Below are 11,705 nucleotides of genomic sequence, written 5' to 3'. Positions count from 1 at the left end.
TTTTTTTTTTTTTTTTTTTTTTTTTTGGCTTTTCAAGACAGGGTTTCTCCATAGCTTTTGGTAGCTTTTGGTTCCTGCCCTGGAACTAGCTCTTGTAGACCAGGCTGGCTTCGAACTCCCAGAGATCCTCCTGCCTCTGCCTCCCGAGTACTGGGATTAAAGGCGTGCGCCACCGCCCGGCAAAACTTCAAGTTTTAAACAAACCCATAAGTGAATCAAAAAAGCCGTGGGTTAAAAGCTTGGTGTACTAATAACAACCAAGAAAAACATATCAGTCAGCCCTCTGTGCCCACAGGTTCTACATTCTTGGATCCAGTTAACCATGGACAGGATTTGGGAAAAACACCATATTAAGCAGGCTCCTTTATGGTCATTATTCCAAAAAACAACACAGTAAAACAGCTATGTGTGCCTGCTACATTGTATTGGGAATTATATAAAATGGGGGGGCAAGGTGTTTGGGGGGATGCACACATCATATGTAAATACTAGACCATTTTGTTCCAGGATGTAGCCATCTGCACGATCAAGGGGTGGTTACCACCCTTATTGAAAGCACTCCAGCGGTGTGTCTTTTTAAACAATTCTGCTGACCAGACAGCTCTCCTAGATAGAGAAGCTGTCAATTACACTTCCTGCAGGCTGAGCTGTGTGTCCCGAGGCTGCCAAGATAATTTTAATTCTTATGATATTTGATCTTCCATTCCATTCCCAGGGGCAACTAAATAGCAAGAACTCTTGGATTTTTTTTTTTAAGATAGGCTTTCACTGTGTTGATCAGGCTGACCTTGAACTCACAGAGATCCACCTTCCTCTGCCTTCAAAGTGCTGGGATTAAAAGCATGCACCACCATGGGTGACCAAAACTATTGACTTCTAAGCAATGATGCTAAACCATTGAGAATGTACACATTGTTCATAAAGTCATCTTAGAAGCTAAGCATGGCCAATCCTGGTTAGTGCTTGGATGGGAGACCTGTGTGCCCTTTCCAGAGTCTTGGTGGCATATGAATTCCATCTGGATTACTGATTGCTTCCTGTTAGTAGTTTTCTTGAATGCCCTTTAAAAGTTATCATTTATTTTAGGAGGAAATTGATCCTAGTGTCATTCATTCATAGAAGACACGTGCCATGGCTAGCCTCAAATGTGAATACAGAGAAAAGGCAAAGTCACTTTTAAAAATCACCAATCTCTAGCAGCATAGGCCTGCACAGAACTCTGAGTTAGAGGGAAAGTAAAGTGTGACAGATGTTGGGAAAGGCACAAAGCAAGAATTTCTCCCCGATGTCATAAAGGGTAAAGAGAAACAGGAGGGGTCACTTGGTGGGAGCAAATACATCATGGCAAATTAGTGGTGGGCTCACGCACCCATTTCATCATCAAAACCTCATGAAACTCATTTATAAAATGAGCGGCACCTTCCCCTCCATCACGGATCTTAGATGTGCCCTGTGCAGGTGGCCCCCTGGGTTCCCTTAGAGGGCAGCTAGTCATGACTCATTTCTGGAGAGATGGACTGAGGGACACAGAGTTGTCAACACGACTATCCTGGGGCTCCCGTTTCTCTTCAGCTATGATTCCTTTGATTAACAAGCAGAGCTATGGGCAGCAGACCCAAGCACAGCTCTTGTGACATTTCTGGAGCCGAGAGCCTGGGCTGCCAATCCTATTTCCTAGATGCTGGGCCATCTCCTGTTGTTCTTTCTCATTACCTCCTGACCTTACTGCTCCCCAGCACTGAGGAACGTGGAGCAGGAGTCCCACCCACCGGACAAAACAGACCTCAGGTGAGGAGGTCCCTGCTGAACTCTGACCCACTGCCTGGTTGTGGTTGGTGGGTGAGAGGACACAGGCCCTGTGGCTATTAAGAGCAAAACTTAGGCAGTACAGGCAGGCAGGGATGCACATACACACACATACACACACACACATACAAACACACAAAACCACTGCCCTGGGGCTGGAGAGATGGCTCAGTGGTTAAGAGCATTGCCTGCTCTTCCAAAGGTCCTGAGTTCAATTCCCGGCAACCACATGGTGGCTCACAACCATCTGTAATGAGGTCTGGTGCCCTCTTCTGGCATGCAGACATACACACAGACAGAATATTGTATACATAATAAATAAATAAATATTAAAAAAAACCCACTGCCCTGCTTCTCCTAAACCAACTTTCCCAAGACCACACCCCTCTTCCATCCTTTGGTTGAGAAGAATCTACTCTTGATGAATAAATATCTCAAGGCAGGGCAAGGGCCTGACAGTGACTCTGGAGACATAACCCGTACCCCACATTTTTGCTCTGACCCCAAGAAAAGAAGAAACCAACCCAGGCAGCACCAAGGAGCAGAAAAACTAGACATCTCTGTAAGGTACTCTGCACCGACAGTTCAAGATGGAGTGCAACAGACCTACTTTGAAAAATTCTTTGGTATGTGTGTTAGTGAAAGATGGGCCCTAAACATCTATGTTGGGCAGGGGGGTGGGGTGGGGGGCCACGAAGTCACTGGAGCCAGAAACCAGGTGATTAGTGCTACTGGATGGTGCCGCATGGCACCTCAGCGCTGCCTGCCAGGAAGGTGAAAAGAACAAGCCGCCAGCTGACCAAACCCAAGCTCCCAGTTGAACTGAACTTTTATTGAGTTTATTTGTGGGATGCATGACAAGAGGTCTTTCCATCATTAGTAAGAATAAAAGGTCATTTTCACAGTCACTTTGGCACACACTAATGTCTCATGGAAAGGAAGAAAAAGAAAGAAAAAAAACCCAGAAAAGCAATGACGACAACGAAACCTACATAATACGTCATTAAGTACATACAAAATACTAATAAAATATCCCTGATAAACCAAAGTGCGTACAGACGGGAGGCAAATGCCCAGGACCGAGTTGCACCATCTGCAACCACACAGGTCACTCACATTGCCTCGTCAAAGTTGGAAGTTAACAGTCGTGAGAGGATTAATTTGCAGTTACACACCAATTATTTACATAACAGTAATTAGTGCCAAGGGAAGTAGGAGGAGGCTTGGCTGCGTGGTCCAGCAGGAATTAGAGTTATTAACAGATGAAGGTGGCTGGGGCCAGGTGGGGCTGGTAGGACTGTCAGTTGGGAGTGCTACATTGGTCACGGCTAAGGACCCAGGTGTGTCACCCTCTGGGTGTAAGGCCGCGCTGTGAGAGCTCCTTGTAGGAGTCTCCGCTAAACAGTCCACGCCAACTGGCCAGGTGGGTGTCAGAGGAGGACCCCTTTTGTCAGAGATAGATGGAGGGCCTGCTAAGACCCTTCACACGCGGATGGTTCAGAGAGGAAGCAAGGCCATCTGGACTTAGAAACTTTACCCTTGGCAAAAGGTGGGCAGAATGGGTGGGGTCCCCCCAGATCTTCAGTGCCTGCCTCCTACCCGGATCACACCCCCCACCTGAGGCTGGAGTCAGCAGCCAATTCTGTTAGCTTTCAACTTTAAGGCATCTTCTACATAGTGTTTCTAAGCAAAAAAGCAATAAAAATTGAGGTATTCTGTAGTTGTTCACACTGGTAGGTGAGGCACATCCATATCTGTCAATCAGTCAGTCGTCAATCAATCAATCTCACTTTCAATCCTCTGAACGGGTCATATGCACACAACAAGAAAAAGGCCATTGGAGCAAATGGACCGAGAATGGAAGTGGTGGTGTGTCCATGACGTCCCATTTCAGGGACCTGTCTCCCTGCCTCCTCCTCCATATGAGAGGACAGGGGGGTGGGGGGCCGAGGGCCATGTAGGATGGGTGCAAAGGCCGGACGGAAGCAGGCCATAGTTTCACAAGTCAGAAAGGACACACTCAGCGAAGGGCAACAGCAGCAGTGGCAGCAGCAGCAGCCGGGAAGCCCCTGACACCGCAGGAAACTTGGGGTCTGTCACCCCGGCACAGGAGATGCAAAAAAAAAAAAAAAAAAACGCACACCGTAGAGACCCCTGTGGCCTCACCTCAATGGTGGTGGCGTCTGAAAGGGGATGGGGCTGGCTTCCCCTTGGAGTTGACCCGCAGCTTCAGCCTGGAGGGATGTGGCCCAATGAGGCAGTCGCCATGGCGAGGTGCTCACACTCGCACAGTGGCCTCAGGCCCCTCCGGCACCACAACAGATCTTTGCCCCTTTTCAAGCCATCGCAAAACCAGGTCCTGGCCCCCTACAAGAGGCCAGTGTCCCCAGACCAGGCCTCCTTGAGGCTGGCCCTCGCTCGCCGCCACCAAGCCGGACAAGCTCAGAAGGAGCAGGCTGAGCACACAGGCCCAGCGGAAACAGATTCACCCAGAGAGCGCTCAGCAGGAGTCAGGGAAGCTTTCCATAGAGAGAGAGGAGGGGAGCCCAAGGCAAGCTCCACAAGGCGCAGGGCATGCACTGGAGGGCAGAGGCAGAGTTATAAACGGGTCGGTTACTTGACGAGATCTTCCGGATGGGTGAGTCAGGGTCAGGCCGGGACAGCCACTGAACCACGTAGCTCTTCTTGGATGGATCCGAGATGTTTCCTGGAAGGAAAAGAGGAGGCTGCAGCTGCCAGGGCACCATAAAGGACCACAACCACGATCACCACCACAGCATCCACAGCAATGCAGCTTGCCTTGGGCATCCTGGGGCCCAGGGCAATAGGGAGGCATGGTTCCCGTTCCTGGATAAACTGGTCTAGTCTCCTGCCTGTCTGCGTCCTGGGACCCAGCAATGCCTCTGCAATTACCCACTTTGGGCCCATCCACCTACTAATTCATGTCTGGCTCCTTCACCTTCTTTACCCCACCTTACTTCCGGGGTTCCTTGTCACTCTAACCTGTCACTGGAGAAACATGGCGAGGATGACAAATCCTGCCACCCCTACCAGGACTTCTTGCACTCTGTCCTCTGTAGAAGAAGAGAATAGTGGAGATGGGGTTCTAGCCTTGAGCTGCGATGTGGATCAAGATTTTGAAACACACGTGATACTGAACCAGACATCTGCAGTGTTCTTGGCTGCTGTTATCAAAGAACACAGGGCACCCTCTACTCACATGGGCATCCCCTTCCTACATTGGCATCTCTATTGCATAGGCCACACTCCTGCTGTGCTGTGGTTCACTGTGGGGCACTGGAGTTTAGTGCTGTAACAACATGCCATGAAGGCAGGGATGGGCTGAGACTTCTCTTCTGTGCACATCAGGACCTGTCCAAGGACACTCATGTGTCAACTGCCCCCCCCCATACTATTTATTTCTAGGGAAAGTCTCAGCTCTGGCGGGGCTTTCAAGTTCAAGTTCACCCATGAACCCATGACAAGCCCAGCCATTTTGGAAGAAGAGTAGAATTTGACTGCACCAGGCCCCCACTTCCCCTCTCCTAGGCTGTTGCATGCTGGGGGCCAGGGGTGGCACAGGGCTTACGGGGACAGGGTGCAAGCCTGCAGATCCTTGCTGTCTCGGGCCGTTCCTCCCGGCAGACACCGAAATTATCATCTGCAGTGCGGCAGAGGACTGGTCGCTCCTGGGTGCCGTTGCCACAGGTTACCGAACACTGTAGGTACAGAACCATCACTCAGGGTTACCTCCCATACTGGGCCTCATGCTCCCCGGCTGTGTGACTGGTGACCCATGGGAGATGGTGTGGGTCTTGTCCCTTGGGGGCTCTCCTAGAATGCATATGCCCATTCCTCAGGGCTACTGTGACACCAGCACCTTGGGTCCTCCCTTCCTCCCACAGTTTGGATATAATCTGAGCATGTCATTCCAGACATGTGTGTTGGCAGCTCTGTCCCCACTGTGGTGGTAATGGGAAGGGGAGCAAAACCTAGTGGGGGCTTTTCCTGACCTGTTTGGACCTTGGCTGCCTGCTTCTCCATGGGGTCATTCTCCCATGCAGCCCATCATGGTGCCATATGTCATGAGGTCCTCCCTCATAAGGACAAAGTTGATAATGCCAGCACCATGGCCTAAACCCTTCAAAACCATGAACTAAAGAAGCCTCTTTATACAGTAGCTTGCAACCCTCTACACTGCCATAAATCCCTATGGAGAGTGAGTCCCCAGGAAAGTAAAAACAGAATTGCTATTTGGCCCCTTGCTCCTGCATCTAGACCCAAAGGATTCTAAGTCAACATACTACAGAGGTATCTGCACTAGCCAGGAAATGGATCCAGCCTACCTGTCCATCAAGAGATGCAGAGAGAGAGATGGAGAGAGAGAGAGAGAGAGAGAGAGATACACATATGTAAGTGTTTGTATGCGTGGGTGCATATATGATAGGCAGGTGCACATGTGTGTATATGTGGAGGTCTGAGGCTGGCATTCAGAGTCTTCTTGACCCCCTACCACCACCACCTTATTCATCGAGTCAGGGTTTCTCATCCGAACTCTGAGTTTACGGACACAGCTAATCTAGTTAGCAAGCTTGCTCCTGGGATTGCATCTCTGACTCTGAGCTCCGGAACTACCCGCCGGCTGCTATGCTTAGCAGGCATTTACATGAGTGCTGGGGAATCCAGACCCCAGTCTCTGTGCTTGCACAGCAAGTGCTTTAACCACCAGATCCCGCGTGATGGAATTTTATTCAGCCATAAGGAAATAAGAAATCATGGCACTTGCTAGAAAATGGATACAGTTAGAGATCCTATTCGATTAAGTAAAATAATCTGGGATCAGAAGGACAAATCCTGTTTCTCCCCATATATGGATCTCTCTCTCTCTCTCTCTCTCTCTCTCTCTCTCTCTCTCTCTCTCTCTGTGTGTGTGAAGATCATGACACTCTTGAGGGGTACTACTTGGGGACAGGAAAAAGGGGGGAGAGGGTAATGGGAAAGGGAAGCGAATTAGAACACGTGTGTGAAGACGCCATAATAAAACCCTTCACTTTGTATGCCAGCTTCAAAGCAGAGGTAGGATAATCTAGACGACGGAGGAAAGCAATGCCATTATAAGGAGAGACTATAAAGCATGTCTGCCCACAAACCTTCTCCACAGAAAGCGCTCAAGCACCTCATTATGCTAATGAAAAATGGTTTAACACACTTCACTCGCTAAAGGATGCTGAAGGCCCAGGAAAACCTGTAGTAGGCTGGGGCTCCTGCAATGTCTCTGATCCAGTCCTGGAGCCTTTGGCAATCCCTCCTCTAACACAAGGCTCCAGTACCCTCTAGCTCCCCACCCACACTTCATGTCCCTGGGGAGGAACCAGAAGTCCACTCATACCCCACTGGCACTGTGACTCATTTAACCCAGCCCTGCACCCTTACCGTGAATATGGGGAAGAGTAATTCAGCAGACTTGGGATTCTCAAGCTCCTCCCATTCCCAAGCAACAGCCTGTTTTGAGGAATGACTCTTGTGCAATTTCTGGGGGCCTAACTCATGGAAAGTTCTATGTGATAAAAATAAAAAATAATAATAATAAAGCTTCTGCATGCTTATGGCCTTGGGGCAGGCTTTATCAGCTCAACTAGGTAGTTTAAACCAGCAGTGCAATTTATGCACGGTAAATATCTGCTCCCTGTTCTCCTGGGATCTGAGGTCCATCACTCCATCACTATGTAGCTGGTTCCCTGATGGAAGACCTGGACTTCCATGCTATGGCTCTTACTGGTGTTCTCAAACCTGGGCTGTGGCCTGGGGGACAGGAGTTATATCAATGGTATGGCTGTCTAGCTCAGACGTTTCCAAGCTCAGTTTGGGGTCAAGGACATGGGGTCAAGAGAACAGCTTACCTGGGACCAGGACCCAGCCCGCCACCGCCCAGGGCAGAGCTCACGGTTGCAGGCCCTACGGGTCTCAGGACGGTGGTCGTTGCAGTGTTTGGTGTGCACAGAGCGGGTGGTGTTGTTGTGCAGGGGCTGAATACAGCGTACGGAGCGCACCTGCATGCCGCTTCGCCCACAGCTCTGACTGCAAGGCTCCCACTCACCGGTGACCCACCTGCCGGGTGGAGTGGCAAGTGGTCAGGGAAACAGTCTGGCTGTGGCCCAGGTGGGCAGTAAGAGCAGAGATGTCAGCCCATTCCCTCTGGGAACTGAGGCTCTCCCTCCGTTCATAAAAGCACCTGCCATGTGTGCAGGCTTACGAGGAGAGGAAGCTAAGCCTCAGATACGCCCCTGCCTATCAGAATCCAAGAGGCTCTCATGGGATTAGTGGCCTAAAGGGTTCTGCCACCTGTCTGTTCCCTCAGGGTCCTTATCTTGACCACAGTCTCATCGTCTGAGGGCGTTATGAACCCTCCCTGGGCCCCTGTCCCTACTTCTCTATCCAGCCACCTTCACTGACCTGGGCTCAGAAATACATCCTGCCAGTCCGAGGGTCTGAGAATCAGCACTGTTGCTTAGAAACATCTCGGGCAGCATTGAAAGCCAGCCCAGGACCTCTGGGCCTCAGTTTCCCCACCTAAGTGTTAACAGTTTTTGTCTTTTATGAGATGCATGTGGAGCTTCCATTTAGTGGGTCAGAAGTGGGTGGGCCTGCACCTTTAAACCATGGTGTGGTGGGTAAAAATCCTAACACACCAAGAGATACCAGGCCCAGGGCTTCCGATAGGCCCAGTTTCACTCACCCCCTCCCCCACTGGCCCTCTTCCAGGACTCACACAGGCTGGGAGCACTCCTGAGGGTTGCAAGCTCGACGGATGGCTTTGGGCTTGGCCAGGGCACTGCAGAAGGCTCGGTGCACCATCTTGCTGTCCAGCCTCCTGCGGCAGCCATACTTGGTGAACTGGGACCCTGAAGATAGAGAACTTGAAGGGGCTCAATGGGGCAGTGGGACCCCGAAGGGGGCTGGAGAGGCTGGGCCTCCACCAGCAGTATTGGCCCCATTCTCCTCTGGCCTCTGCTTTCTTCTTTCTATAGTCCAGGCTAGCATTGAATTCATTCTTTGTCCCGATTTCCCTCAAACTTGTAATCTCTCTGCTTCGGTCCTCCAAGGGCTAAGACGACAGGTTTGGGCCACCATGCTCTATTCCTCCTTGCCCTTAAAATGACTTAGAGAGCGAGGCAGGCGCCTTGGGGAGATCTCTGTAGGAACTCACCTTTGACCCCATCAAAGGGAGGGCAAGAATGCAGGCTCTCTTGATGGTTCCCCTCCATCACTGAGCCATTTGCTCTATCTTGGGGTCTGATCAACCAACACAGGACACCTGGTCTGCGTGGCTCCTTGTTGTCACTGACTCCTACAGTCTTTCTCCATGTGGGTACTGGAGATTAATGGGAAATATCTGGGATATCTAGTGGCTAGAGGCTGGGAGTACCGCTCAGCCTCCTCCAATGCACGGCACCCCACCCCAGGACAGAGAATAACAGAACCTGAATTTCCATAGTATCTAGTGAGTCTACAAGAGAATCTAAGCACATCCAGGCAGCCTGCCCTAGACTGGCCATCCAAAGGCCTCTTGGGAAGCAGAGGATTAAGGGGTGCTGACCCGTGAAATGGGGTGGAGGGGACAGTGAGATCGCACAGATCTCCCCCAGAGAAGCAATGTGTGTTCAGGACAAGCATTTGCTGTGGACCAGGCAAGGATGTGAAAAGCCTGGCCTCCATCCCGCAGGGCTATCTGAAGGGGGTGGGGCCTAAGAGATCACTGAGGATGTGGTCTCCAAAGCGGAGACTGGGAACCCAGCCCTTTCTTCCCTCTCTTACCTGCTAGGCTAGGCAGGTAAGGTGGAGAGCTGCTCCTTCTGCTGTCTATCTGTTCCTGCTATGATCTGCTGTCTGGACACAGCTCAGAGCAATGGGATCCACTAACCATGGGATGAAGCCTCCAAAATTGTGAGTGGAAACACAGTTTTCTTTTTATAAGTTGTTTATCTCAGGGGTTCATTACAATGACGGAAATCAAATACTACACCCGAAGCTGGTATGGCCAAGATGGGGAGGTAAGGCATAGAACATGAGTGTGCCCAGATGCTTGCCAGGGCCTCAGAGGCCACAGGGAGAATTTTGGCTTTGGTCTTACAAAAGGAGGGGGCTACTGGAGGTGTCACAACACAGGACAGGGGAGGGTCTGGCTCATGCCTTTATTTTAGTTTTTCATATGTATGTGTGAGCATGTGTGTGTGTGTGTGTGTGTGTGTGTGTGCATGTGTGCACTCTGTGGAGGCCCGCAGACGATGTTTGAGGATCATCCCTGATTCCTCTTCCATTTTATTGATTGACCCAGGACCTGACAATCAAATCTAGAGCTTGCCACTGTAGTTAGTATCAATAACCAGCTTGCCCTGGGGATTCCCTAATCTCTTGCCTTCCAAGGCTGGAATTATAGGAGAGCTTTCATGCCCATCCCACTTGTACACAGTTTCTGTAATCTGAACTCTGCTACTCATCTTGCAAGGCAAGTATGTTAACCACATATCTGTATCTCCAGCCCTGATTCATTAGAAGGTCATTCTGGGACCTAGAGTGGATTCCCAAAGGTCAACAGGATGATGGTGCAGATAGAGCCTTGACAACTGCAGCCAGAATCAGAAGGGCCTGCTGGTGAGATCCAGGTGGAGTGGGTGTGGAGATGGTGCACCATCGAGGCAGACCAGAAAGCTGAGAGTATCATTGCTCAGGATGAGGTTCCCCCGCCACTTCTAATTCTTTGAGGTCAGCGGAGACTCTTTCTCTTTATCTCTCCCAGTCCCCAACTCTAGACGGATCAGGTTTGTGGTGTTTTTCTGAATAGACTTAGGGGGCTCCCCAGAAGTGTCCCCAGTGCTTCTGGAGTCTTGCTAGTACTGCTGCTTGATCCACTCACAGCCTCTCACGGGGCTGCCTTGCTCTCTGCCTTCTGATGCTGTCTGTGATGTGAACTACACCCTACAGGCCATTCTGATGCCCCAACCACTTTCCCTTCCCAACTCACAGACCTTTCCCAGCCTAGGCTAAGCCTTTGATCTCTCCAATGGAGGTCACTGCTGTGTCGCTCCCCCGCATCCTTCATATTTGTCAGGACAAACTCCCTGGCCTCAGAGCTGTCATCATGAGGGCGCTGTTGGCCCAGGAAACTTCACTCGAAAGCCTATTCAAGCAGCCCCAGCCTCCTCTAGGCTCACAGTGAGTCTCAACCCAGGGGTGCCCACCTCTGATCAAGCCCAAGAGCCCCAGCAGTGAGAACCCCCCTCACCTCCACCGCAGGGCTTGGAGCAGGGAGACCACTTTTTCAGGGCCCACTCATGGCGCACAGAGTCGTCTTCCAGGACGTTGTTGTCATCGACATTGAGCGAGTCCTCATGGATCATGTATTTGTACGTCAGTGAGATCCGAGAGTCTCCTTCGGGGATAACCTGGGCCCACCCCAACATGGTCATGAGAATGAATGCCCAGCTTTTCATCCTTCCTCTATAGCCAACTCAGAGGCATCAGGCAGACAGACAACCAGGGCAGACAGACAGTCCCTGACGTATGATGGTCATCTTGAAAGGTTTTTCAACTTTACAACGGCACTTGGAGTTTAAAATTTGAACCTTTTCCCTGGCTATTGGATGCGGTGCCACTGTCTAGTGATCCTGATGGTGGCAGTGAGTCCTGGCTGTAGTTTAGGTGCAGCCAAAGCACTTTTGTATGACAGCCACTAAGGAGAATATATATAGAGCTAGGCCCTCACAGTCTGCCGGTTACAACATTTAAAAAAATTTAAATTAGCTAGGCGTTGGTGGTGCATGCCTTTAATCCCAGTCCTTGGGGTGCGGGCCCATGCCCACTCGTGGCTGACTTGGAGGGAAAGAGGCTGATAGAGCAAA

At 50.7% G+C, this 11,705-nt stretch overlaps 1 protein-coding gene across 1 annotated transcript in view; it reads right to left on the bottom strand.

Moving 5' to 3' along the window:
• The window catches only part of Adamts2 (ADAM metallopeptidase with thrombospondin type 1 motif 2), a 197,592-nt gene that overhangs the window by 4,418 nt on the left and 181,469 nt on the right, over window positions 1–11,705 (bottom strand). The window contains exons 17-21 of the mRNA XM_050158608.1: window positions 11,090–11,249; window positions 8,576–8,708; window positions 7,707–7,914; window positions 5,396–5,525; window positions 4,424–4,513 (exon numbers count right to left, since the gene is read on the bottom strand). Coding sequence (XP_050014565.1) covers window positions 4,424–4,513; window positions 5,396–5,525; window positions 7,707–7,914; window positions 8,576–8,708; window positions 11,090–11,249 — 721 coding nt within the window. The remainder of the gene's footprint in view (window positions 1–4,423; window positions 4,514–5,395; window positions 5,526–7,706; window positions 7,915–8,575; window positions 8,709–11,089; window positions 11,250–11,705) is intronic.

The sequence above is a fragment of the Alexandromys fortis genome, unplaced genomic scaffold (assembly GCF_014885135.2).
Source record: "Alexandromys fortis isolate MF-2015 unplaced genomic scaffold, M_Fortis_MF-2015_v1.1 scaffold_99, whole genome shotgun sequence".
NCBI classification, from domain to species: Eukaryota; Metazoa; Chordata; class Mammalia; order Rodentia; family Cricetidae; genus Alexandromys; species Alexandromys fortis.
This window is presented reverse-complemented; position numbering and strand designations above follow the sequence as displayed.